Source organism: Loxodonta africana, chromosome 18, assembly GCF_030014295.1.
Source record: "Loxodonta africana isolate mLoxAfr1 chromosome 18, mLoxAfr1.hap2, whole genome shotgun sequence".
In the NCBI taxonomy this organism is placed as follows: domain Eukaryota; kingdom Metazoa; phylum Chordata; class Mammalia; order Proboscidea; family Elephantidae; genus Loxodonta; species Loxodonta africana.
Window position 1 is genome coordinate 33,124,132 of NC_087359.1, and position 27,793 is coordinate 33,151,924.

The window sequence follows — 27,793 nt, forward strand, 5'->3', positions numbered from 1 at the left end:
GGCAGAGGGTCTTTCAGCCCAGGGCCTCCCCAGCCTGGGCCAAGCCTTGGCATTTTCCTGGGCTGCAAAAGAGAACTCTGCCTGGAGAACTAGGGAGATGAGTCACAGGTGTGTGGAGAGGAGGGCCAGGTAGCATGTGTTCCAGCAGAACCAGCCCAGCAGCTCTGACGTGGACTCAGGCACTGTTCCGAATCAATGCACACCACCCAATTTTGCCAGCCTTGGGACTGGGAGGCATATCTGAACTGGCCCAGACACAGCAGGACAACTCAGGTCCTGCCTGCCCTGGATTTGGGGACAACTAGGAAGAAGCCCATTCCTTAGGATGCCTCCACAGGAGGTGGCTGCCAGAACCTTCTCTCCCTCCCCTGGTTCTTATATCTGATTCTGGAGCAGGGACTCTGTACCTACTCCAGGGATTCCGTGTTTGTACTAAGGATGAGGTGGACCAGGGGATAAAGGCCTATACTTGGTTTTCACTCACTCCTCTCACCCAGGAAGATTAGGAGAATCTAATTGTTTTGTTATCTCAGACACAGCTGGCCCTGGTGCTGGTCGGGAGGAGGCACTCAGACCCTCCCAATGTTATCATTTATTCTTCGTATCGCTACTAGCTACGTGGCCTGTATCCTCCCCCTCCTCTCCTGGAGGGTGGGGAGTGGGTGTCCAGCAGTTCTGACATTCACCAGGAGCAAACAACTCCCATTGCTGCCCCTCTGGAGGGAATAGATTTCGTTCCCAGAGCGGCCAACTCAGGGCTGAGTCAACAGGGCCAGGCTGGCTCCATCCAGCCTAGGCCTCCCCAGCTCCAGCCACTGCCACCACTGCCAGGGAGCTGCAGTCAGCAGGATTGAGCGCTCAGAGGCGGCTTCCAGCCAGGGAAGAATTACTTTCCACTCCCACCACATCCCCGAGGGGGGAGGGGGAATCAGACCAATCTGAGTGCTGGGGGCAGGGAATGGAGATGGGGACAGAAAGGCTCTAGGCTGCACCTATTTAAGCCTAAGAGCAGCTCAGAGCAGCAGAATGCAGTGCACAAGCCGCATTAAATGCACAAGGATCAGCTGGTGTCACGGCCAAGTAAGGCCAGAAAAGGGGAAAAAAGGAAAAAAAAAAAAAAGGTACAGAGATCAGGCCATAGCTTGGGGGTTTCAGCAACCCTCATAATCTCCACCAGCTTGCTTTGCAAATTCAGCTTCAAGGTAAGTCCCCACACCCCCACCCTGTAGGGAAACCCTGCACTATCCTAGGGCCAGGTAAGGAGAGAGGAAAATTCCAGACCAGGGTAAGAGCTACAGTGTCAGTCTTTAATAACTTACAGACAAATGTTAAAAAATAATTCATTAATCATAATAAGAGAGGGCACACATGGCTTCTATAAAAGGATTGTGGGTCTACAAATGAGGGGAGGGGCTCTTGGTACTTTCACACAACACAAAAATAACTATTGTGACTGGCACCCCCAAAGAAGTGGCCAGGAGGCTCCCCAGCAGAGGAAGTTCTCATTCATTCCAAATGCATTCTCCAAGCAACTTTCCATCCCCCCTGGAAACATCGATTAAAAAGCCAGAGAAAAAAAAGGAGAAACAGTCGAGGTAGAGTCATAGTTTACATTTAAGCCTCCACAGTCCTGTAGCTCCCTCTTCTCCAGGAGGTGAGGATGAGGGACAGATGTGCAAAGACACCCCACTGCCTGTCCCCCTTCACCAAAGCGGCACCAAAACAGGACCCTCAGTGCACCTCAGTCCCTCATCAAGGGGCAGGTCCTATACCCCAGGGTGAATGAGGGGACGCTGTTGCCTCATTGTCCTAGTGTGCAGACCCCTATTAGGCGGGGAGCGGGGGCGTCGGGTCACCGTCTCTTTTTGCTCCCTCGAGCAGCCTTCTTCCTCTTGAGGATCATCTCGTACAGGCGCTCAAGGCCTGGCTGCAGGCCCAGCTCATCCACTGCGCTGCAGCCCTGCACGTGCGTGAGCGTGGAGGCCGCCAGCTCACGGACTGCCAGCCTCTTCTCCACCTCAGCGGCACTCAACGCCCCTGGCAGGTCTTGCTTGTTAGCTAGTACCAGGACGGGCACACCCTGGTTGTCCGAGGCCCGGCTGATTCGATGGAGTTCCACTTTGGCCTCCTCCAGGCGCTCAGCCTCGGCAGCATCCACCACAAACACCAGCCCATCCGTCCTTCGCGTGTAGGAGCGCCACAGTGGCCGCAGCTTCTCTTGTCCCCCGACGTCCCACACCTGGAAGGTGATGCTACGGGACCCCCCCAGGGGCACCCGGATCTTCTCTGTGTTGAAGCCTTTGGTTGGGACGCTCTGGACAAACTCCTTGAACTTGAGGCGGTAAAGAAGGGAGGTCTTTCCGGACGAGTCCAGCCCAATGACCACGACGTGCAAGGCCTGGAAGTGGGGCAAGAAGGAGGCAGTGGGCGCTATCTCTGTCAAGTGGTTCCCCATGGTGCCCTCCGGCCAGGTCTTGGGGCTCCCAGTAGAGGCACGGAGGAGGCCTTGAAATTGCAGGCTAGGGACCACAGCTGGATTGTCTAAACAGGGATGAAAAAGGAGACTTTTAATAAACACGAATTTTTTTTTTTTTTTTTTTTTTAAGCTGCTATAGGTTAACAAGCCAGAGGAAGAAGTGGCGAGGTGCTCCCCTCTACCTGGGGGCCCTGACAGACCTAGAGGAGCCCGCTGGGTCCCGGGACACTCGGGGCGGGGGGAGACGACGAGGTCTCAACTGGACGGGCAGTCGTCTTGCAGCGCCTCTTCTCCCAGTTCGTGGCGCGGAATGCTGACGCCGCGACCCCCAAATTCCCAGGCAAAAATCCTAGCCAGAAGGGGGAGGTCGGGCAGCCCCCCCACACACACCAAATGCAGAGCCAGGATGCGGGCGCCGACACTCGAGGACTGCGGCCGGCTCCCACTCGCCTCCACCTCCCCAGGCGTCGACACAACCCTTCTCCCGCCGCGACCCCTTCCCCACCGTCCCGCCACACTCCCACGTAGGCATGTCTCCGGTCGCCGACACCAGCTCCCCAAGCCCCGCACCAGAGCCGCCTTAGCACGACCAGAACAGCCCCGTTACCTTCCGTCAGCTGCGCTCTCCCCGCGCCTCTCCCGGCCTGTCACCGGAGCGGCCACTGGAGCTGCCACGTGAGACCCCACAACCGCCTGTCTCCAGCTCACCCTCACCGCCGCCTTGGCGGAGCCGCGCGGGGCTCAGGCTTAAAAACCACAGCGTGACGATGCAAGGAGAGGGCCAATCAGCGGCGGGGCGGGGCGGGGCCAGGAAGGTGGGGCGGGGCGCGGAGAGCCTCACGCAGGCACACCAACCACAGGGTGACCAAGGCTGGGTTAATCCTTGGCTAGTTTAATTAATCTCTTCCACCATATAATAACAATTGGAGTTAAGTCGGCGATTAATCAGGAACGGAAGGTGGGAGGAACAAAAGGAGCATGCGGGGCAGCGTTTGGCTCGGGATAAGTGAATACCTTAATACTCTCAATACCACCGCATCCCCCTGCACCAGGCAGAGAGCTCCAGAAGTGTTCACCCTACACTTCTCATTCTGGCAGAGGGTATGCTGGAGAGATGCTAACAGTACTTTCTCCTTTTATCCTTCCTAATGCAGTTTTGAAACTTGTGTGAACCTAAACCAAAACTAGTTGATTCAGACTCATGGTGATCCCATGCGTGTCCGAGTAGGACTGTGCATATAGGGTTTTCCATGGCTATGACCTTTGAGAAGTGGATTGTCAGAAGTAGATTGTCAGGACTTTCTTCCAAGGCATGTCTGGGAGAATTAGAACTGCCAGCCTTTCAGTTAGTAACCCAGCGCTTGACCGTTTTCTCCACAACCCCATAAAACTGCTTTTGGAGGCAAGCCCATTACCCCTGTTTGATCCCCACAGCAGCCTTTGAGGTAGGAACTGGTGTTGTCAGCATTTTATAACTGAAAAAAGCTTCAAAAAGTTAAATGACTTGTGTAAGGCCCCATAAAACTAGTAAATGGCTGAACAAGGATCTGTCTACATCAAGTGCCTGGCTTCTTCAACACTTGACTCTATCCTCACTCATCAGGAGGCTGTCTGGCTGGCATCCTCAACAGAAATCCCTCAATCGCTGGTCAGAGTGAGGCCCAGGAGTAAGTCCCTCAAGGGCCTCCCTTGTTAAAAGAGACATAGAATTGTTCATTCAACAGCACCATTGCGTTGACCATCCTCATTCATACTGTGTGCTCTGTGTTAGCCAGCGACTATGGGGGATATAGAGGATGTCCTGGGCCTCAGGTCCTGGCCTCAGCAGGCTTACACTGTAGTGAGAGAGAGGAGATCGACCACTGACAGCAAATGCTTGTGAATCCTGAGATAAACACTGGTAAGACTTTAGAGGAGGAAGGGAGAATCAGCCAGAAGGTTCTGGAAAGATTTCTAGAAGTTAATTAGTCCTGTGTAAGATTGGTTAAGGAAACCTGGTTAAGCACTGGGCTGCTAACCAAAAAGTTGGTGGTTTGGACGCACCCAGTGGCTCCTCAGGAGAAAGACCTGCTGATCTGCTTGCATAAAGATTACAGCCTAGAAAACCCCATGGGGCAGTTCTACTCTGTCACATGAGGTCACTGGGAGTCGAAATCAACTCGACGGCACCACCAACAACAAGAGGATTGGTTAGGAGGGAGACAGAACTGGGCGGCCATTGCAGCCTGGTACAGTCTGGGCAGCCCTAGAAGGGAGGAGATGTCACAAAGGGGCAGTGTGACCAAAAGAAAAACAGTGTTACCCACAGGGAGAATGCCCCAAACTGCGGGGAGCAAGGGTCGAAGGAGAATGAAATCTTTAATGCTTCCCACTTTACATGAGGCCGGATTCTTGTATTAATGATGTAATTTCAACATTAACCTTTTTAAAGACTTTTTAAAGGGGAGGGGAAGTAATTACCAGGCTGCAGGGCCCAGTCCTTTCCTGCTCACCCTTCTCAATCAAGTGCTGATGAGATAAATAAGCTCCCATCTGTTTACCACCAGGCTGCCTTGCCACCTCCTTCTTCCCCTCCCCCTATAAAGCTAGTCACCTGGTTTCCCCAGCAATGCAGGGAGCCTCCCCACATCCCTAAAGAGATCAGGACCTTAGGAAATGGGTTTGTTACACCCAGGTTGATGGGGAGGGGATGGTGGCAGCTTGCAGCAGGAACTAAGACTCAGAGGAAGGGCTGAATTAGAAGGGATGGGAACTACTGCATGCCAGACTCTGGTCTAGGAACTTGGCCTACTTTTCCATTTCTAATATTCTATTCAAACCCATAAAATAAGCATGGTTATTATAAAAAAGAAGAAACTGAAGCACAGAAAGGTTAGGTAATTTGTCCATGGTCACACAGTTAGAAATTGGCCAAGCCTGGATTTGAACAAATGTTGCAATGGCTGTGAAATGAAAACATGCAGAACACTGTCTTGAGTTTCTTCCACAATCTTTGAAGCTTCACTATCATTTTTTCAATAATATGCCCTGGGACTCACACCGAAGAAGGAAATTGTTATTTGATTATCTGATAAAGGAGCTGAAACTGACAAGCCCACTCCACCCTTCATCTTTCAAGTTTGCCAGAGAAGGTGTTGATGAACAAATGGGAGGGAAGAGATGGGGCAGGGGAGGGGTAAATGAAGGAGCCTAGCTTGCAGGGGTCAAACCAGGCTGTGGGCCCGCCCCAACCCCTGCCTCCTTTAAATCCCAGCCCACCATCCCAGGGAGCCTTCCTCCCTTAAGGATCCACCAGCCATTCTGTTTCCTGGCAGCCTCACCTCTGCAACTCTTTCTCTCCATGAGGTCTGCACCTAGTGCATTGGGGGAATGGTTGAAGAGAACATTCGAACATCAGTACACTGAACAATCATTTATGGTGCTAGGCATATAGCCCTGAGTGGTATGGATAAGGACCTGCCCTCAAAGAGTGTCCATGATAGTGGGGGGAAGAGGGTAGACAGGCAGTGAATCAACAAGTTAACTTCAGATGGTGATACATGCCAGAAAGAGGGGGGGAAAAAAACAGGGCAATGTGCTGGAGAGTGATTGGGAGGAGAAAACGACTGTAGATGGGGTGGGGGGAGATATGAATGTCTACAACAGATGATGTTAGAACCAAGGTCTGAGTGACAAAGAGTTAGATGAGCATTCCAGGCAGAGGGACAGACTATCTGGGGCTACCTGTTTCCTCCTGTTGGCTTCCCAACCCGGATCAGATTCAAGCTGTTGTGTCATTGTTCTTCCTTTGATCTGTCTTCCCCATCAGACTAAGCCCTGGAAGGAAGGAGCTCAATAGTGTCTAGCACAGCGCCTGGCACACATAGGCAGTCAGAAAATCTTCTATGAATTAATGAATGATGGAATGATTAAATGTGTTCATGGGGGTTCCCTGAATGTGGGAACCAGGCATCCACCTTTAGCCTGGGAGTTTCTCTGTCCAGGGTTGTAAGGACCCTGGGGGTTCTGTTGATGATCCTAGGTTGGCCAAGAATACCTATACCAGTTGCCTGCCGTGGAGCTGATCTGACTCCTTGTGACCCTGTGTGTGTCACAGTAGAACTGTGCTCCATAGGGTCTTCAGTGGCTAATTTTTCAGAAGTAGATCTCCAGGTCTGTCTTCCAAGGTGCCTCTGGGTGAACTCAAAACTCCTATCTTTGGGTTAGCAGCTGAGCATGTTAACCATTTGCATCACCTAGGGACTCCAAGAGTACCTATAAAACCCTGCATATCTAGGCAGGGCCTGGGACAGTATTGAACTCTATGTGAGAAGGACTGAGGCCTTTATTGGGGAGGAGGCACTTCAAAGGAGAAAAAAACGGGGGTAAGGATTGGGGTGACACTGGGGAGGACCCTTCAAGGCATGGCAGCGAGCTAAAACACTCAGCAGACAGCATGAGTCTCACTCCCTCACTAGTAGACTGGCTTGGAAAAGCCACTTCTCTCCTGGGAGCCTCAGTTTCTTGAGCTTGGAACAAGGGGCTTAGATAATTGCCAGGTCCCTTCCCCTCTGACCCTCCATGCTCTGGAGTTGGGGAGGGCAAGGGATGGATGGAGCTCACATGGGAAATGGCTGCAGACATCTTTGTTTCTGCATCATCTTTGCAGCTTCTTGACTTGGAGTAGCTGCCTAAGCAGATGCTCTGAGTGAACAAATGAAGGAAGGAGGAGGCTACGGGAGGTGGGACTGGGATGGGGGTGGATACAGAAGAGCAACTCCCAGCTTGGGAATCACCAAGACTCATTTTTCAAATCCCAGCTCTGCTTCCTCACGAATAAGATGGGGTAAAATACAGTCCACCTCTAAGAGTGATTGTAAAAATAAAAGTGTGAAGGGGCCAGATGGAAAGAAACCCTTCTCCCCAACCAAGGACCATTTGAGAGGCAGCCATCCCAAAACCAAGTCCCAAGGCAGAGCCAAGGACTGAAATGGGTAGATGCTGCCCCCTGGTGGGTATATTCATCCCCACCCGATTCCTGAAGAAAAGTATAGGGAAGAGTATGTTATAGATTGAATTGTGTCCCCTCAAAATATGTGTTGTATACCTGTGGTTATAATCCTATTTGGGAATGGGTTTTCTTTGCTATATTAATGAACACTGATTAGTGTAGAGTTAGTCTTAAATTAATCCCTTAAGGTATAAAAGAACAGATTAAACAAGGAAGCAAGCAAGCAGAGATGGGGGAAGATAGATGCCTTGCCACATGAAGGTCACCATGGAAGCTGAAAAGAGGCAAGGACCCTCTCCCAGAGCCCACAAAGAGAGAAAGCCTTTCTCTAGAGCCATCTCCCTGAATTCTAGCCTCCTAAACTGTCAGAAAATAAAATTTTGTTTGTTAAAGCCACTCACTTGTGGTATTTCTGTTATAGCAGCACTAGACAACTAAGACAGGGTACGAGGTGAAGCTATTCAGGTTCCTTTACCCCTGTTTGGAATCTTCATTTCAGATAGGGCCTTTCCTACATTTTGGGATTGGGATGGAAAATCCACCCTCTTCCAGTTTTTTGGGAAGGTGAGATCAGGTTTAAATGAACATTATTTTAAACAGAAAATATAATTTCAGTTACATTTCCTATACATTTACTCAGGGCCTAATATTAGGTACAGGGAACACTGGAGCAGGAGGAGGCTGGAGGTCAAGGAAGGTGATGAAGAACTCAGTTGTAGCCATGTTGTGCCTGCAGGCTATTTGCATGGGGACAGATGTGCAGTGCCCATTTGTCTTGGCTAAAGGAGTGAACGTGGGATAGTCAGCAAGAAACAGCAACAGAAGCCCTGGGAGGAGTGAGGTTGCCCAGGGGGTAAAGAGGAGGGAGGGAGGAGGAAAGAAGGATCACAACATCTTCTGAGCATCTTCACACTAGAGGAGAGGAATGACGTGAAGGAAATAGAGAAGCAGCATCTGGGGAGGCAGGAGGAAAACTACAAGACCCTAGAGTGCCCAAAGTCAAGGAAAGAGAAGAATTGAAGAAGGAAAAGGGAGTGGCCCTCAAAGGATAAAGGGATAAGGACTGCCAGGAGATGGGGATTCCCAAGAGCAAGGCATCCAGATGAAGGCTCACCAGACCCTGGTGCAGCCCTCGACGTTGCAGGCAACTTGGTCTGTGCACATCAATTTGAGTTAGTTTAGGAAACTCACATTAACCAAACTCATAGAGCTGATGCATGAACCAGAAAGCAGAGTCGTTAAATTGCAACAAGAAATATTTGTTTTCAATGACCAGGATCCAAATGCCTGTAATCCAATAGGTGAAACCAAATTAGTGAGCAAAAGAGGGTCTGACAAACACAGAACTGAGCAGAGATCATGGGATGGGGAGGCCTGAAAAGGCATGATAATTATGTGTCTAGTGCAGGCCAAGCATATTATATACATTGTCTCATTTGATTCTCATTCTTTCATTGAACAAATATTTATCAAATGGTAAGTACATGCCAGGGCACTGTCCCAGCTGCTGGGGATAGAGCAGCAATGAAAGTCTCTACCTTCAAGGCAGGATACAAACAATAAACCACTAATGTGTGCATATTTGTAAATAAATCTATATGTCTATATTGTTATATGTGCCAGGTGCTGATAAAAGCTATAGAGAACAACCAGGTAAAGCTAGGTAAAGGAGGATATGAAGGAGTAGAAATGCTCAGGATGGGGAAGGGAATATTGTTTACAACAACACTCCATAATACCTTCTTGCTTTTTTGAGATCAAGTGAAAGAATATAAAATTCCCATTAAAGCACAGTTCGAAAACTCTGGTGGAGTAGTAGTTAAGAGCTATGGCTGCTAACCAAAATGTTAGCAGTTCGAATCCACCAGGTGCTTCTTGGAAAATCTATGGGGCAGTTCTACTCTGTTCTATAGGGTCGCTATGAGTCAGAATGGGCTGGACGGCAACGGGTTTGGTTTGGTTTGAGACCACAGTTCTGTCTGGAAAGAGAGTGGGACAGGTAAGTGCTCTCCTCTTGTACTCCTCCCCTCACCTCCCCACTGTCCGCCTCAGCTTTCCGCCTAGAAAGCCACCTTCCTCCAGGCTTTCTGTTCCCCTGACGCTGATGAGCCCTTCATTCCACAGGTTCGAAGCACATCTTTTCACCGGGTGACGCACTTAACACTGTCTTGAGTTTATTGTGAATACGTGTTCGAACTTTGGGCTTCTTCAGAACTCACACCTCTCCCCACCAACAGCTCCCTCCCACAAAAGCCTCCCATTGCCCAAGTCAGTTCCAGTTCACCAATGAGTTTGCACAGAGGCGGTCCGAGGGTAGAATTCGCAGCCTTAGCCACGCCTTCTCGGGCGGAAACGGGCGGGGCATGCAAATTAGAAATGACGCTTCAGCCGAACGGCGATGGAGTAAAAACGTAGACAAAAATTCCCTTAACAATGTACAGAATACAAAATCTGCACAAGAATCCAACCAGTTGCATACTACCGTCAAAGAAATAAAGGCAGTAACATCTGGAGTAACGGTTAGTGTTCTCACAGTGACGTTATTATGGGTGACAGAAAGAGGGTAACGAAGAGGCCAGTGACATCGATATTGTTTCTCGGTTTTTTAACTAAGATCAAATATAGTATTTGTTATTAATAATTTAATACTTGACACGTTCTGAAAACAATGTATTAACTAAATCTTTAAAGCTGGGAAATAGAATAGGAGCTTGTTTTGTTCACACCACATATGGACCTGGTATTGCAATATTTCCAAAAATGGTGCACTTCTTTTGGGGAAAGATTTTTAGTATTACAAAAATGGGCTTTGCTTTGTCATCTTAACGTGTACTGCTTTTTTCTCTGTGCAATGTTTTTTCACTAAAAATGCTTTTCTACTAGAGAAGTCTATTGTTTTTTTCTCGTGTTTTTAAGAGAATTGTGTGTTTTGGCTGGCGTAAGTAAGATCCGTCTAATGTCAGCGATGATGTTCTTTGTTCCACGTCCTTTCCTAAATCTGACCTGAAGTTTTTGTAGCTCTCTGTTGATGTACTGCTGCAGCAGCTTTTGAATGATTTTTCGGCAAACAAAGCTCCAGGAATTGATGGAATACCAATTGTGATATTTCAGCAAGTGCGTGCAGTTCTGGAGATGTTAACTTGTCTATGCCAAGGAATTTGGAAGACTGTTACCTTGCCAACCAACTGGAAGAAGTCCATATTTGTACCTGTCCCAAAGGTGACCCAAGAGAAGGTGGAAATTATGAAACAATGTCATCAAATATCACATGCAAGTAAAGTTTTACTGAAGAGAATTCGTAAATGGTTGCAGCACTACAGTGACAGGGAAGTGCCAAAAATTCAAGCCGAATTCAGAAGAGGACATGGAATGAGGGATATCATTGCTAATATGTCAGAAGGATCTTGGTTCAAAGCAGAGAATACCACAAAGATGTTTACCTGTGTTTTATTGACTATGCAAAGGCATTCGATTGTGTGAATCATAACAAATTATGGATAACATTGTGAAGAATGGGAATTCCAGAACACTTAATTGTGCTTATGAGGAACCTGTACTTAGACCAAGAGGCAGTCATTCTAACGGAACAAGGGGTTTAAAGCCAGGAAAGGTGTGTGTCAGGGTTGTATCCTTTCACCATATTTATTCAATCCGTATGCTGAGCAAATAATCCAAGAAGCTGGACTATTTGAAGAAGAATGTGGCATCAGGATTGAAGAAAGACTCATTAACAACCTACGATATGCAGATGACACAACCTTACTTGCTGAAAGTGAAGAGGACTTGAACCACTTACTGATGAAGATGAAAGATCACAGTCTTCAGTATGGATTACTCCTGAACATAAATCAAAAATCCTCACAACTGGACCAATAAGCAACATCATGATAAATGGAGAAAAGACTGACGTTGTCAAGGAGAAGACCCTCAACAAGATGGATTGACACCGTGGTAGCAACAATGGGCTCAAGCATAACAATGTCTGTAAGGATGGCACAGGACCAGGCAGTGTTTTTTTTCTGTTGTATATAGGGTTGCTGTGAGTCAGAACTGACTCGACAGCACTTAACAACAACACTACTATCCTATTATTTTTGAGTTCAATATCCACGGAGAAAAGATGATCCAGCAGCTCTGTGCTAGGAGCCACGAAGAGCTACTTGGAACATAGGGAAACATTTGGGCTTTTTACTTAGTTGATAATAATTTTATTTGATCTTTCCAACCCAGGGATTAACAAGGGGTGGAGAGTATGAAGGGCAAAAGAGGGTATAAGTAGAAGCCTAGAGACTAGAATCAGCAACCTGAAGAATGAGTCAGAATGAACCAGGTGAAGGGAGGGAGAACAGCATCTGGGCAGAGGGAAGAGCATGTGCAAAGCCTAGACAAAACATAGCACAGAACTGAAAGCAATACGTACATCTGTAAGGTACTGGGAGAAGGTGTGCTCCTGGTGGTATTTGGCTGAAAGGTACTGAAGACAGGAGCTCAGGACAAGCCTGAGCCAGGGCTCCCAACGGCCTGCATCTCCTTGCCCACAGCATCTCGCTCCTTACAGTCTGGTTTCAGGTCCCCCTGCTCCATGGTCACTGCCCCCTCAAGGTCCGCATCACCTCCCAGCTGTCAAACTCAGGGACCTCCTGACCCTTGTTCTCCAGTGCCTTGAGCCCAGGCCAGACCTTGGGGGCTCCAGGTTCCAGAAGGAGTGAGAGGGAACATTTGGGTGCAGTTCAGGGTGGTGTCACTTGAGTTGATTTCTAAGCAGCTGTGAGCAGAAGGGTATGTGAGAATGCAGTAGGAGCTGCCGCTGCATCACTTCGCTGGGGTAACCTGGGGTATCCTCAGCCCACTCATAACCCATTGCCATCAAGTCAATTCCAATTCATAGTAACCCTATAGGACAGAGTAGAACTGTCCCATGAGGTTTTCAAGGAGCAGACCAGTGGGTTCGAACTGCTGACCTTTTTGTTAGTAGCAGAGCTCTTAACCACTACATCACCAGGTCTCCCTAGAACCATAGGGAGCTAGAAATCCCTCAGATCAGAGGAGCTCTCAACTGGGAATGCCCATTAATTCCTCTGCCATCCCCCTGAGGGAGCCGCGATGCCCAGGCTTCATGTCAAGGCTCAAGACCTTGATTCCTTTGTCGTGCTGGCACTGGGCACTCTCCCACATGCACCCACCTGCAGGACCTCAAAGTGTCCCCTGTGTCCACCTTGAATCCCACAGCTGGGAGCCACTTGACCTGGGGACTGGCACTCATTATGGTCTCTCTAGACACCCCCCCCAGCGCTTCTGGGGGACCCAAGGAAGCAGCGAGGGCTATAGCAAGCCCTGACCTCCATTTTGTCTGTTACGTTCTTTGCTGCTTTGGAAAACAGGATGGGGCTCAACAGAGTAACCTGGCTGGACAAGTGTGGCGTATCTACATAGTTTCAAAAAACAGATTAGAATTCTCTTTAAATTAATATATATTAAATTATAATCAAGATGTACTTGGGTTTTGCTTTGTTTTCCTTTTTAAGATCGAGGACTCCCTTGCCTGTCTGACATCACAGAGGAAGTACCTGAGTCCCCTGGCCATGAGTGAGTGTGCACAAGAGAGAGAAGGGGGCCAGGACTGAGCCTCAGAATGCAAGCAGGAAATAGCATAGGTGACCCAATAATTACAGAGGATGGCAGAAAGCTCAGACCCACACTTCAATGGAAACAGTGTGGCTGTGGAAGCTAAAAAATGAGATAGAGTCACTTATGCCCAGCTGAAAGTACATGGCTGCTACCTGGTTTCACAGAGCAAAAATTTAAGGTAATGAGTAACTGTCTTAGGTTGGGTTCTCAAGAGAAGCAAAACCAGTAAAGTGTATAAATATATATAGAAAAAAAATAGAGAGAGAGATTTATATCAAGGAAATGGCTCACGTGGTTGTAGAAGCTAGAACATCCCAAGTCCATAGGTGAGGATAGAGGCTTCTCCTGATGCACACAGCCACAGGGGCTAGTGAACCCAAGATCAGCAGGGCAGGTTGGAGAGCAGGGCTCTTGCTCACAGGCTGCAAAGATTGATGAATCCCAAAGATCGGCAGGCAAGGCCACAGGTAAGCTGCTAACTCAAGTCCCAAGAACTGGAGGTCAGACGAACAGGAGCCAGCTGCAGAATCCAGAATGAGCAAAAGCCCACAAGCCTTGCCAGAATATCCACTTATATACAATGCAGGCCACACACCCAAGGAAACTCCCTGTCAACTGATTGGTTACTCACAGCAGATCCCATCATGGAGGTGATCACATAATATCGAATCTCATCATGGAAGTGATCACACCATCATATGACTATCAAACCACCGAAAATCATGGCCCACCCAAGTTGATATACGATCTTAACCATCACAGTAACCTAACTTTTAGAAATAGTATCAGCTTGTTTCTGTAGATTTATGTATAATTAACAGTTCCTGCTCTTTAACTCCTGCATTCCAGACAAAAAGCAGACGCCTGGTTATCTAAGAGCCTGCTAGGCAGACTCTGACTCCTCAAGACCTGCACTGTTTGTCTTCTTAGCCAAACACAATTCTGTGGAAGGAAGAATTTCAAGAGATATTTTTAATAAGTATCCAAAAGACTCATTGAAACCGTTTGGACTTCCCTGGCTGTCTTTGTTCCTTGGGTTATAAATACCCCATATTGTCTCATCCCAGCTGCAACACCCAGTCTCATGTTGTGTGTTGTCCAATTCGCAAATTGTATGACTGAGTAATAAATCTCCATCATTGTTTCAAATTTGTTTCAACTCTCAGAGATTATTCAACAACAGTGAATTCTCAGTTATTCAAACTGATAGTGCCTGAGGAGCCATCCTAACAGCGATTCATCCCCAAAATATATTTCATATGTTTTGGACTCAGGAACATTTGTTCAAGGCAGATTGTATCCTACCAAATAGGGAAGGAGGTGAGCAGAATAGCTGGGTTCCAATCCACTTACCAGCTGTGTAGTTAGACAAATGGCTTTACCATTCTCGCCTCAACTTCTTCACCTACAAAATGGATATGATAATGCTTTCCTCAGAAAATTAGATGAGATCAATAGGTACTTGGCAAGGTACCTAGCACAAACCAAGTCTTCTATACTATAAGAATAATCATGTGAAAATCACCATCTCAACCCTTGGTAGGAAAAGGTAGAGCAGAAAATCAGTTTAATGGACAGGATGTAAAGAATAGACCTGTAGGGCGTGGTGGGGCTGCTCAAAACGGCCCAGTGTTAGGTTTGATTAGAACCAGGTTTCAAGCCAGGAGGTGAAGGATCAGACAAGTGACCTGCAAAAATGCCGTTTCTCCCTAGTTTTTACTACCTGAGGGCTGGCTAGGTGCTGGGATTTCCAAAAGGGGGCTCACAGGTAACTTGTCAGGAAGGAAGCATCTTGAAAGACAGCACTTCCCTGAGACCAAATGAAAGAAAGATAATCCCTCTCCCATTGGAGAACATAAAAACTGAGGCCCCAGAGAGGGTGCGACAGAGCTAGGACAGGGCAGGGAGAGACTTGACCAGAGATGTCATCTGCCTTTAGCAAAACCACTGCATTACAGATCTTTGACAAAGGCCCAAAGCCCATTAAATGGGGAAAAGACAGTCTTTTTAACAAATGGTGCTGACAAAACTGGATATCCATCTGCAAAAAAAATGAAACAGGACCCATACCTCACACCACACACAAAAACTAGTTAAAAATGGATCAAACATCTAAATATAAAACCAAAAACTGTAAAGATCATAGAAGAAAAAATATGGTCAACACTAGAGGCCCTAATACACAGCATAAATAGGATACAAACCATAAGCAACAATACACAAACACCAGAAGATAAGCTAGATAACTAGGGTCTTCTAAAAACTAAACACTTAGGTTCATCAAAAGACTTCACCAAAAGAGTAAAAAGAGAACAAACACACTAGGAAAAAATTTTTTGCTATGACATATCCCACACAGGTCTAATCTCTAAAACCTATAGGAAAATTCAACACCTTTACAACAAAAAGACAATTTACAACATTAATCCAGTTAAAACATAGGCAAAGGATATGAATAGACACTTCACCAAAGAAGACATTCAGGTGGCTAACAGACACATGAGGAAATGCTTTCGATCACTAGCCATTAGAGAAATGCCAAACTACAATGAGATACCATCTCACCCTGACATTACTGGCATGAATCAAAAAAAAAAGGAAAATAACAAACGTTGGAGAGGCTGCCAGGAGATTTGAACTCTTACGCACTGCTGGTAGAAATACAAAATGGCATAACCTTAAAAAGCTAGAAATACAGATATACAATTCAGCAATCCTACTCCTAGGAATATATCCTAGAGAAATAAGAGCTGTCACACAAATAGACATATGCACACCCATGTTCACTGCTGCATTATTCACAATAGCAAAAAGATAGAAACAACCTAAGTGCCTATCAACAGATGAATCAATAAACTACGGTGCATACACAGGATAGAATACTTAGGCAATGATAAAGAACAATGATGACTCTGAAAAACATCTCACAACATGGATGAATCTGGAGGGCATTATGCTAAGTAAAATAAGTCAGTCACAAAAGTACAAATGCTGTATGAGACCACTATTATAAAAACTCTTGAAAAGATTTCCACACAGAAAGAAACAATCTTTGATGATTATGTGGGAGGGGCATGGTGGGAAGGGAAAAATACTAACTAGACAATAGGTAAGTGGTAACTTTGGTGAAAGGTAAGACAGTACACAGTACTGGGGAAGTCAGCACAACCTGACCAAGGCAAAGTCATAGAAGCTTCATAGACACGTCCAAACTTCCTGAGGGACCAAATTAGTGGTCTGAGGGCTGGGGACCATGGTCTCGGGGGACATCTAGCTCAATTGCTCTGTACTCTGCAGGGCTGACAAGGTCCAACTTCTGTTCTTATGGCTTCCGTCTGGTAGACTCCATCGGATAGATCCCACCCTTTCCATTCAAACAGTTTGTGTCCTGGGTCAGAGTGAGGCCCACCGGATGGCTGCTACCTACTAAATGTGACACTGGACAGTTTCTCAACCTATCTGGCCTCCCTTATTCCATCAGTGATGTAAGGATGATAATAGCTTCAAACCCTATAGGGGTGTGAGTGTTGACAGGTGGAAACCCCAAGTTCTGCTTGGCGAGACTCATCTCAGCCAATGAATGAGAGACCGAGGTGGGAGAGTAGAAAGGCACCTTTATTCTCTTGTACAAGGAAAGGAAACAGTTGCGCCTGCTGCCGCCAAGACTGCTCAGGGAGGACAAGGTTCTTTTTAAGGAGTTTACAAGTAGGAAGTTCATACAAGTTACATTAGTAACAGTCTTAATCATAGTAGGCAGGTTTACATATAACTTCATGCATCATATGTTCAGAAAACGGCAGTTAAACTCCACCCAGAGGTGGGGAAGTTCTAAAAGGTTATCCTGAACGTCAACATGGCGCCTAAACCAGCTTCCACGAATTTCCTCTAGTTTGGGGCAGCAGTTAAGGAGAGGGGAACCAGGATTTTAATGTGAAGCTACAGAGCCTGTCAAGCAAGGCAACCAGCGTTTTACTGTAAAGCTGTGGGGCATGCTAAGCACGCTGCCCGAGGCAGTGAATTTTCCGAAGCTGGGGACGTCAGGTTAGGAGGATCCCCGGGTTAACACGTACAAAGAATTCAGCGCGGTGCCTTGCTCACAGCTATCAGTATCCTTCAGGCAATGCTTGCGATTCGTCCGGTCCTGTTTGGTGGACAAAAGTGATTCGGTTAAGTGCCCATTGTGTGAGTCTCACAGGCCCGCCAGCCGCATGCTTTCCCCAGAGCTGAAGAAAGAAATGGACACCCTCCCCGCGAACTGGCACAGGAGGCGGGGAGCAAGGTAGGGCGGCGACCCGCCGCCACTCTGTCGGGGAGGGAGCCGGAGCTCCGCGTTCCGGCGGGGCCCAAGGGCTCCTCGACTTCCCACGCACGGTATCACCCGGGCGGGCGTTCCTCGGCTCCGAGCCGCCGGGCCCTCCCTCCTAACCTTCCCCGAGTCAGTGGTGACCCGCGGCTTTCATCAGCAGAACTCCGTCTGCTCCCTTCCACACACCCCACTTGCCGCGTGCCCCCAAGTTGCCTCCCTTCTGCGCCCGAAGCTCGCGTTAGTGCAACGCCCAGGGGGGCCTCTGAACCCCACAGCAGCTTCCGGCAAAGCTCGCGGTGCCCGGGAGGGGGCCAGGGTCCGAGCTGCGCTCAGTTGGCCACCCCCGCCCCCCCCAAGCCGGGAACTCAGGGGCAGGCAAATCAAGGCTTTTCAAAGGGGAAAGTGACTTGCTGGGTAGACTTTCGCCAAAAACACAACACAATGTTATTTAAAAATAATATATATAATAAAATGTGTTAGGTGCCACGAAGGTTCCGACTCATAGTGACCTTATGTACAACAGAAGGAAACACTGCCCAGTCCTGCGCCATCCTCAGAATCGTTGCTATGCTTGAGCCATCATAATATAATACTAAAAAAAAACATGTATACAGGGGAATTCAGTAAACGACACCATAGGCAAGGCAAGACCCATGCTCAGAAAAGACCTGAGGAAACCCTAAGCTTTCACCTTGGGCCGATCTCTAAACTCCTGAGCCTAGAGGTGTTTGTTTTGTTTTTTGTTTCATTGTAGCTTCGGACATTCAAGGAAATCTGTCAAAACACTAGTGGAAAGGGAACAATCAGAATGCAATGAAAGAGATGTTGACACGTTGTGAAAAATGAAACTAATGTTGCAGAACAATTTGTGTAGAAATTATCAGAAGGGAACCTAGTTTACTATGAAAGCTGTCGCCGAAAACACAATAAAATATTACTTTAAAAAAGCACTAGCTGAACACAAGCTTAAGGAAACAGAGACTTCAATAACAACACACAACAAAGAATGCAGTCTTTGCAAAAAAAAAAAAAATTCTAGGAAAGTCACTAAAACAACCTACTACTACAGCCTTCAACCGACAAACAACAAGAGCAAACCCTAGGGAAGGAGAGAATCTGATTTCCAGAGTTACCACATTATAATGTTTAAATGTCCAGTTTTCAACATTCTGGCATTTTCTCAAAAAATTGAACATAGAATTACCATATGACCTAGCATTTCCACTCTTAGATATATACCTGTTACAGGTTAAATTGTATCCCCCCAAAAGCTATGCTGAAGCCCTAACCCCCAGTACCTGTGAGTGTGACCTTTCCTGGAAATAGGGTCTTAGCAGATGTAATTAGTTAACATGAGGTCTCACTGGAGTAGGGTGGGCCCTAATCCCCATCCTATGTGACTGGTGTCCTTATAAGAAGAGAAGACACACAGAGACAGGCTGGGAAGAATGCCATGTGACGACGGAGGCAGAGATTGAAGTGATGCATCTACAAAGCTAAGGAACACCGAGGATGCCGACAACCACTGAAAACGAGGAGAGGCATGGAACAAGGCCTTCAGATGGGACCAACCTTCCCAACACCTTGATTTTGGACTTCTAGTTTCTAGAACTGTGGGACACTAAACTTCTGTTTTTCTAAGCCTCCTCGATTTGTGATATTTTGTTACAGCAGCTCTAGGAAACTAATACACTGCTTCCCCCTACACCCAAGAATTGAACACAGGGACTCGAACAGATACAAGTTTGCCAATGATCATAGCAACATTATTCACAATAGCCAGAAAGTGGAAACAACCCAAGTGTTCATCAGCTGATAAATGAATGCACAAAACGTGATAGATACACACATGGGATGTTATTCAGCCACAAAAAATGAATGAAATTCTTACACATCTTACACGGATAAGCCTTGAAAACATCAAGCTAAGTGAAAGAAGCCGGGCACAAAAGGATAAATATTGCATGATTTCACTTACATGAAATATTTAGAATAGGCAAATTCATAAAGACAGAAAATGGAGGCTGCCAGGGGCTGGGGGAGGAGGAATGAGGAGTTAATCGCTCAATGAGTACAAACCTTATGTTTGGGGTGATGAAAAAAATTTGGGGATAGATAGTGGTGATGGTTGCCCAATACTGTGAGTGTAATAAATGCCACTGAAATGAACAATTAAAACGGTTAAAATTGCTAATATTATGTCATATGTATTTTAGCACAATAAAATTTTAAACAAATAGGATCATCACATTTAAAAAAAAAAAAAAGTTCCTGGACCGCCTGGTTTCAGAACATTGTATTAGGCTCTTTGGGGCTAGAGGGATCTAAATGCAACGCAGCAGCCCAGACTCATCGTAAAGTGCTAGCAATCAGGAGAGCTCAGTGCTTCCTTTGCACCTGCGTCATAGAAACCTTTCCAAAGCTTGCTGTGTTTCATCTCATCCTCATTAAGAGATATCATGGAGTCTCTGGGTAGCACACATGGTTTAGCACTGGACTACTAGCTGAAAGGTTGGTGGTTCAAACCCACCCAGAGGCACATTGGAAGACATGCCTGGTGATCTGCTTCTGAAAGGTGACAGCTTGGAAAACCCTATGAAGCAGTTCTACTCTGCACACGTGGGGTCACCATGCGTCGGAATAGACTGGATGGCAACTAACAACCAGCTATCGTCCTTATCCTGGGCTTGATGGCCTACTATGAGCCAGTCTCTATGCTAAATGCTTTTTTTTTTTTTTTTGCAAAAATAGAACAAAACTTCTATTCCCAGCTTCCCCAAATGTTAACACCTCACATATCTATAGTACTGTGAACAAAACCAGCAGGTTAAGTCTATGCTACATGCTTTTGATGTCTTCTGCTTTCATTGCCATGTTCAATCCTCACGATGCCTCTTTAAAGGAGGTGGTATTATCACTCTCATTTTATGGGTGATAATTGAGTTATGGCTCAAAGATATTAAATCACACTCCCAGGAGACGCGAAGCCGCCTCGCTTATGTCTGGTCTTGCCCTTCCTCCTGCTCTGGCTGCCTCCACCCAACCCAGCACTTAGAGGAGACCCTATAGTTTCACTCCTCGGCATCTCCTATTTTCCCAAATAGATTGTCAGCCCCTCCTTGTAAGCTTGTTGTTAGGTGCCCATAGGGTTTTCTAAGCTGTAATCTTTATGGAGGCAGACTGCCCGGTCTTTCTCCCACAGAGCCATTAGGTGGGTTCGAACCAACAACCTTTCAGTTACCAGCAAAATGTTTAAACATTTCTGCCACCAGGGTTCCTTCCTTTTTATGCTTAGCACTGACCAAAAGGTCCTACTCAGACATTTTTAGGGGGCAAGGAGTGGAGGCCCTTGGGACCATCCAGAAGTGACTTAAAATCATTCCAGCACCCCCCTCCCTCCAAGGAAGTTTCTCTAGATTCTGCACGCACACACACACAAGCACACTACACAGCCAGCGTGCATCTGCCTTTCACGTCACGTCTGTCTCACCGAGAATCGTGAGAACCCAGTGTATCTGACTGGGCTAGCCTGGCATGAGCTCTTCAGACCTGATGATGAAACAAAGCACACGTTACTCATCCAGCAGTTTCTGGGAATGGAACACAGCGAAGCCATGTGGAACATGGCAGGCCACCCTGATGATTCTCAACTAGGAGGTCACCCTGGGGCTTCCCCGTTTCAGACCCGACAGGAGATCTGTTGATAAGCCTACAACCATCTGACCACCCACCCCCTCTGTCACTCCCACCCTGGAGGAAGGGCTGAGGACTTGTCAGCCACCCTCTGCAGAAGTTGGCAGGCTTCTCTGCAGCCCTGGGTTGGCACAAACCCACCCCAGAGGGAGTGGTCGGCCAAGAAGGTAGTAAAGGCTGAGCATGCTGGGGAGAGTCAGAGAGGATGGGTGGCAGACACGGCAATAGGGCCGAAATGGGAGCGAGGGGCTCCCTTCTCACCACCTGCCCCCACTCCCACACCAGGGCCTGGAAAAGCTTTCAGCCCCACTTGGGATCTCTTGGATGGCCCTCCAACTATCTGACCCCCATTGAGCCACCCTGGGGACCCGGCCCGCTGGAATCCTTGTAGAATATGCACTTGGAGGCATACTGGTTATCAGGACCTCGGACATTTTGTTGCCTCGGCTGAGGCGGTGGCTGTGGCGACGGTGGCTGTGGCGACGGTGCCTGCTGTGGTTGCAATGGAGGTGGTGGCTGAGACTTCGGCTCCGGACATGGTCGAGACTTTTCAGGTTGCTTCTCTTCCTTTTGGAGTTTCTTCAGTTCCTGACAAGAACCCCCAGGCAAGTGGCATCCTCCTCCCTCTGGCCCCCCTTACCCGCCCTCCCACGTACCAGAGGGACTGCAGGGGAGCCAGGCGCACAGAGAGAGGTAGAGGTGGCCCGGGTGGTCTCTGTCCCCTGGAGTTGGAGGCTGGTGCTGGAGCCTGGGCTCTCTCCCCCTGCCCACCGCAGCACCCGCGAGCTTTCTGTGGTGACAGTGTCCCCTGGCACTGCCCCCGCCCAGGAAATAGCAGCGTTTCTCGGTACCTACCTCCGGGCTTGGGAGCTGAGCACTGTTTTCAGTGCCAGAGAATAAAGAATAACTCCTTGTGAACACTTTGGAACAGCACTGTCCAATAGAAACATGTGTGCCACATGGATCGTTTTAAATGTTCTAGGAGTTTTAAAAAGTAGCTTACTTTTGAAAAAGGGAAAGAGAAACAGGTGAAACTAATTGTAATGAGAGATTTTATTTACCCCAAAGAGTCAAAGCATGTGATCTATATGAAAATGTGAATGAGATATTTTACATTCTTTGTACTAAGTCTTCAAAACCCAGCAGGCATTTTACACTTACAGCGCATCTTAATTTGGATCCTAAAGTTCCCGCAAAAAGATTTATCTTTTTTTCCACAAAATTTATAGTTGAAAAAGTAGAGTCCCATATCCCAGTTGTTCCAAACATACCTAAAAGCCTTCCAAAAATTGTATCGAGTGTCTGTTTTCAATTCATAATGGTTGTGTTGCTGTTGTGTGCCGTCAAGTCAATTTTCGACTCACAGCGACCCCACGTGAACTGCCCCTTAGGGTTTTCTAGGCTGTAATCTTTTTGGAAGCAGATCACCAGGTCTCTCTCCCGAGGAACTGCTAGGTTGGTTCAAACTACCAACCTTTGGGTTAGCACCCGAGTGTTTCAACTTTGCACCACCAGGGCTCCTAATTTTTATTTAAATGAATTACATGTACAGGAAATTAAAAATTCAGTTCTTCAGTCTAAGTAGCCACATTTCAAGGGCTCGGTGGCAGACAGGTTTCTATATCGGACAGTGACGCTTTGAAACTCCCCAGGCCTGATCCCCCAACTTGGCTTAGTACAACAGCAGCCCTGAGCCCCCCAATATGCGCGTGTACACACGCACGTGCGCACACACAAGGAGCTGGTTCAAGAGAAGCCCAAACAACCTTTTTTGGGCCCTACCCCAGCAAAATAACACTCACCAGCCAGCAGACAGCTCCTAGGGCTCAATCTTCCCCACCCCGCCCCGCCCCCCACCCCCAGCCCCCGGAAGGACTCAGGAACCTGGCCCCTTTCAGGCACCTGCTCCTGCTCCTGCTCCTGCTCCTGCTGCTTCTGCTGCTGGGCTAGCAGCCACCTCCTACGGTCCAAAGCCATCTGCCTGCGCCGGGCCTCCCAGTGGTAGGCACTGCCCATGATAGTGCGGGGAGGTGGAAGACCCCCGCAGGGGGTGGGGGCAGGCAGAGCGGAGGACCCGGCCACCGCCCCCAGAACCACCCACAGCACCAACCCCACTGCCTGTAACCAGACCCACCCATCTCCTCCCACCCCAACCGCAGGGCCTGGAACCAGACCCACCTCACAATGTGGCCACTACCAGGGCAACTGGGCAGTCGCCCCCCCTCCTGCCCCTGCCTTGGGAACAGGGAGGTGTTCTTCCCAAGCCTCCTAGGGAATGTCTGTAAATACCTTTCTCTCCAGGGTCCTGAGCAGGTAGGTGACACCTTTCTACCTCAGTTTTTAGTCTCGGTGTGCCTAGGGATGGTTCTCTCAGGCTTCTTTCTCTAACCCTTTCCAGGCTTCCAGCACCCCATCTGGCCCTCTGCGGGGCCCCGCCCACCCCCAAATGCTCTGGAATTTCCTTTCCCTCAGTCCTCCACCTCCTCCCCCTGCTGGTACATGTCTGTCTGAGTCAAGAGGAAAGAAAATACAAAATCCAGCTCTCACTGGGGTCCCTAGAAGGCAAGGTGACTTGTTAGGAACCGGCCTAGCCCTGGGGGGTTTTCATGCTGAGCTCAAGCCTAGGGTCGGCCTCTTCCTGTGACCCTGGGGACCCTACCTACCCTCTCTGGGCCTCGGTTTCCTTCCTTGTAGAACAAGAAGGGTATTATTTGTTACCTTCTTCACAGGGCTGGCATGAGAATCAAATCAATTAATGGATTTGAAATATACAAGAGAAAGTGTAAAGTTGTTCACCTACAGGTTGGTATTATTCCTGTATTACTATTATTCTTCCTACACGACCAGGTGGGGAGAGGCATTCCCTGGAGCCCAGAAAGGCTTTTGGGGGAGGGACTGTGTGCTTTAACTCGTCCCAAGGAGGCTATTGACCTACCTCGTTCTCACACTCACACACATACAGGCACACACCTTTAACCCCAGAAATGCATCTTTCTGGAAGCAGCAGAGCCTGAGTTTGGCCTCAGGGCTGGGGGCAGGAGAAGGGTGTCCATGAAAAAGGGTCTTCAAACCCAGCCCCAGCCCCAAACACAGCCTCCAGTGTGGTGGTGGGGATGGGGTGGGGAGGCAGAAGCCCTTGAACCGGAGAATGAGTTCCTGGTTCTTGGAGAGCTTGTGGTGAAGTCAGCTTGGACTTTGGAGTCAAACAGACTCAGGTTCGATCCAGGCAGTGTCACTTACTACCTGGGGGAATGGGCAGGTCACTCAGCATCTCTGAGCCTTCATGGGAGGGTTGTCCAGACCCCAGAGAATGCTTGGGAAGTGCCTGCCCTCACAATGGGCAACCAGCTATGCCGGTGGTAGGGATGTCCCAGCTTTTTAAAATATCTACGTGGAAACAATGATAATAAGAGGAGGTGAAAGGCACTGGAATGTTTCAGTAATTAAATGGACAAGGGAGGAAGTGGGTTCTTTTTTGCAACTCTTCCTCTCTTAAGACAGAGATTCCACTGCCTCAAGCAGCTTGCTTGGCACGCTCCCTCTGTAGCTTTACATTAGAATCCCGGTTCCCCTCTCCTTAACTGCTGCCCTCAAACCAGAGGTAATTGGCAGAAACCAGTTTAGGCGCCAAGCTGACCTTCAGGGTACCCTTTTAGCTCGGTAAACAGCCTATGCATAGCAGCCTCCCCGCCTCTGGGCGGGGCTTCACCGCCATTTTCTGAGCGTGCGCTGCATCGTGCCTGCGCAGTCCGATTAAGGACATTGCGGAAGTAACTTGTCTGAACTTCCCACTTGTAAACCCCTGAAAAGTAACCTTTCCCCTCGCCCTCCCTGAGCAGTCTTGGCGGCAGCCGCCCCGACTGCTCCTTTCCTTGCACGATGAAATAAAGGGTCTTGCTACACTCCCACCTTTACTGGATGAGACGCGTCGGGCTGAGCAGAACCTGGGGTTTCAACCCGGCCATGCTCTCACTTTCCCTCTTATTCTCTTCTCATTCTGCAAGGAACAGGGATCAGATAGGAAGATGCTTGGAACGGGACCCTGGGCTGAATTGGGAAAATGATTCCAGCCCCCTGAATCAGTCCTCATGCTAGAGGAGGGATTTTCAGGGTCAGCTGGCCAAGACTGCGCCCTCCTCCTTCCCGCCTCCCTTTCTGAGCCCCTCTCCTGCCTGCCCTGTGCACGCCACCTCTTCCGACCCCACCTCTGACCTCAGGTTTCCCTCCAGCTCTAGGATTCCACTCCCCATCCCACCCAACCCCTTCCAGTCTGGAGTTTTAAACTCCCATTGTGTCTCAGGGCATCTTCCGTGCTGTCGCCTGATCGGAGTCACTTGTAAGTCTGCAGTTAAAGAAAAGAGCTTGTTATTATTCAAGACCCAGAATCTTGTCGTGGAGGGAGCAAAGTGTAGCGGTTAGAAGCGTGAGCCAGGTGAAAAGTCTGGTGAAATCGCAGCTCCGTTATTTATTGGCCGTACAAAAAGCAGTCAAGTTGCACTCACGCGGTCCCGGATAAGTTTCCTTCCCTGTAAAGGGAGATAATACCTTCATCCTAGAGGTGTTGTGATGAGTAAAGGGTTAAGGATCAGAATTCAACAAACAGAGGCTTTTAATATTACAGCATTTCACGAATCTAAGATGTCACTGATTGTGAGAGGCACCATTATTTTAGGTATCAGAAAGAGGGAGGGAGGGAGAGAGAAGAAAATACCACTGCCGCGTAAACAGTAGCAGGCTGACATCACACGTAAGATACATCCTGATTTCGGAGATACAAAATATGAAAAAAAAAAAAATGTGCATCTTGGAATGGATGAAATGAAGTACCATCGTGGAGAGCGGCTCTTAACACGAGGCCTGAGCGCTGAGCTCGGTCTTTCACCGGGATGACCTTGAAGTCTCCCTCTCTGGACCCTGGTTTACTTGTCTACCAGGTCAGCGCAGGCTGGATGACCTCACCCGGCTGGTGCGAGGCCAGGGCACACAGAGACGGAGGCTACCTTGGTTGCTCTCTGCTGCCCCCCGCTGCCGCGAAGAGGGAATGGGGTCTCGCCTGAGAGGATGACGGCGCCCCTAGGGGCGGTGAAGCGCAGGCAAAGGAGCGGGCTGAGTCAGCCCAGGGGCTCTGCGGACCTTGACCTGGGCTCTGTGGCCCGACGCAACCCCCAGCTCCCTTCGGATCTTCAGCGCTGGGCAGGGCTTCCCATATTCCGTCCTCAGCAGCCGTGACCCCTTCACGGGAACCTCGTCGGACACTAAGACCCATATTCTAGACTGTTCAGCCATTTAGCTCGGTTTATACTCCCCCAACCCGACGCGGTAGCCATGAACGTTTCTACTTCTCAGCTGGGGAAACTGAGGCTCGACGACCTCCTGGGGTCTCGACTCCTCTCTGAGGCCCCTTCCAGGCGGCGCCGTACCAGCACACCTGGGCTCTCAGCGATCGGCTCCGTCTTCGGCCCGGACCCAGCCTGCCGCCTTCACACTGGCGAAGCGGTGGCTCTCTTCCGGAAATGCCGAACTGCTCTCCACCAATAACTCCCTCCCACCGGCCCCTCCCGTCCCCCACTCAGTTCTGTCTCCGCCGGCTGCAACCGGGAGGTCCGCTCGCAGCGCTCGGAGGCGGCCTCAAGGGTGGAGCCCGCCGCGATAGCCACGCCTCCTCGGGGGGAGGGTACCTGGCGGGGCATGCAAATTAGGGATGGCGCGTCAGCCCGGAAACGAAGGCGTAAAAATGCGTATAAAAAGTCTCTTAAAAATGTACGGAATACACAATCTGTACAAGGTCCACCTACTTTCATACTACTGTGAAAGAGGTAAAGGAAGTAACATCCGGACTAAAAGAAGGGATCTCAGCATGACTGTAATATGTGTGATAGAAGATGGATAGCAGCGATCCCGAAGTGGTCGGTATCGCTTCTCGGCCTTTTGGCTAAGATCAAGTGTAGTATCTGTTCTTATCAGTTTAATATCTGATACGTCCTCTATCCGAGGACAATATATTAAATGGATTTTTGGAGCTGGGAGATGGAATAGGAGCTTGCTCCGTCCACTCCACGCATCGACCTGGTATTGCAGTACTTCCAGGAACGGTGCACCCCCTTCGGGGGGAAGTTTGTTTGGTATGAAAAAACAGACTGTAAATTTCTCTGGCAGCTTGTGCTTGCTCTGAACTTTTTTTCTGATAGTGGTGTGTTTTTTACGGCGTTTTTTTTTTTTTTCCCCGGTTTACACGCTTGGTTTCTTATGCAATCTGTTCTTTTACTTGTCAGTGTAGAAACAAAATTATCTTCGTTTTGGCGGCGTTGAGTAAGAATTACCGTAGTAGTTTTAGGCAAAGTCCGTCGCTTTCTCTTGTAGCGGCAAGTGGTTTTTGGTAGGGAGATTTAGTATCAAAAGGGGAAAAACACTTCCATACGTACCTAATCTGGTTGGTACCGTGCCACGCTGGAAGGTGAAGGGGGCCGGGGGCCGGGGGCCGGGGGCCGGGGGCCGGGGGCCGGGGGCCGGGGGCCGGGGGCCGGGGGCCGGGGGCCGGGGGCCGGGCTTGCAATGGAACCAAGTCGTCGGAGTCCCTGCTCTGAACAGATAACTTTCCACGTGGAAAGTGTACTGGTCCTCCGTCATGTGTTCGCTGACTGGTTTTGCAGCTCTCAGGACTAATCTCGTCCTACTGGGTTTCAGGCACTCCCCAAATTCA

At 48.6% G+C, this 27,793-nt stretch overlaps 1 protein-coding gene, 1 long non-coding RNA gene and 2 other non-coding genes across 4 annotated transcripts; 2 read left to right on the plus strand and 2 right to left on the minus strand.

Moving 5' to 3' along the window:
- Positions 1–1,286: 1,286 nt before the first annotated feature.
- Positions 1,287–3,191, minus strand: ARL4D (ADP ribosylation factor like GTPase 4D). The gene is made up of 2 exons (XM_010594495.3): positions 3,084–3,191; positions 1,287–2,541 (listed from the first exon to the last, which is right to left on the minus strand). The coding sequence occupies exon 2, from the start codon at positions 2,453–2,455 to the stop codon at positions 1,853–1,855; it is 603 nt and encodes a 200-aa protein (XP_010592797.2). The 5' UTR covers positions 2,456–2,541; positions 3,084–3,191; the 3' UTR covers positions 1,287–1,852.
- A 6,864-nt stretch (positions 3,192–10,055) lies between these two features.
- Positions 10,056–10,240, plus strand: LOC111751800 (U2 spliceosomal RNA). The gene has a single exon (XR_002786882.1). It is a non-coding gene; the product is annotated as a U2 spliceosomal RNA (small nuclear RNA).
- A 5,616-nt stretch (positions 10,241–15,856) lies between these two features.
- Positions 15,857–27,570, minus strand: LOC111751789 (uncharacterized). The gene is made up of 4 exons (XR_002786867.2): positions 23,383–27,570; positions 21,519–21,681; positions 20,891–20,949; positions 15,857–17,235 (listed from the first exon to the last, which is right to left on the minus strand). It is a non-coding gene; the product is annotated as an uncharacterized LOC111751789 (long non-coding RNA).
- LOC111751798 (U2 spliceosomal RNA) lies at positions 27,006–27,196 on the plus strand. Its single transcript, XR_002786880.1, has one exon. It is a non-coding gene; the product is annotated as a U2 spliceosomal RNA (small nuclear RNA).
- Positions 27,571–27,793: the final 223 nt, after the last annotated feature.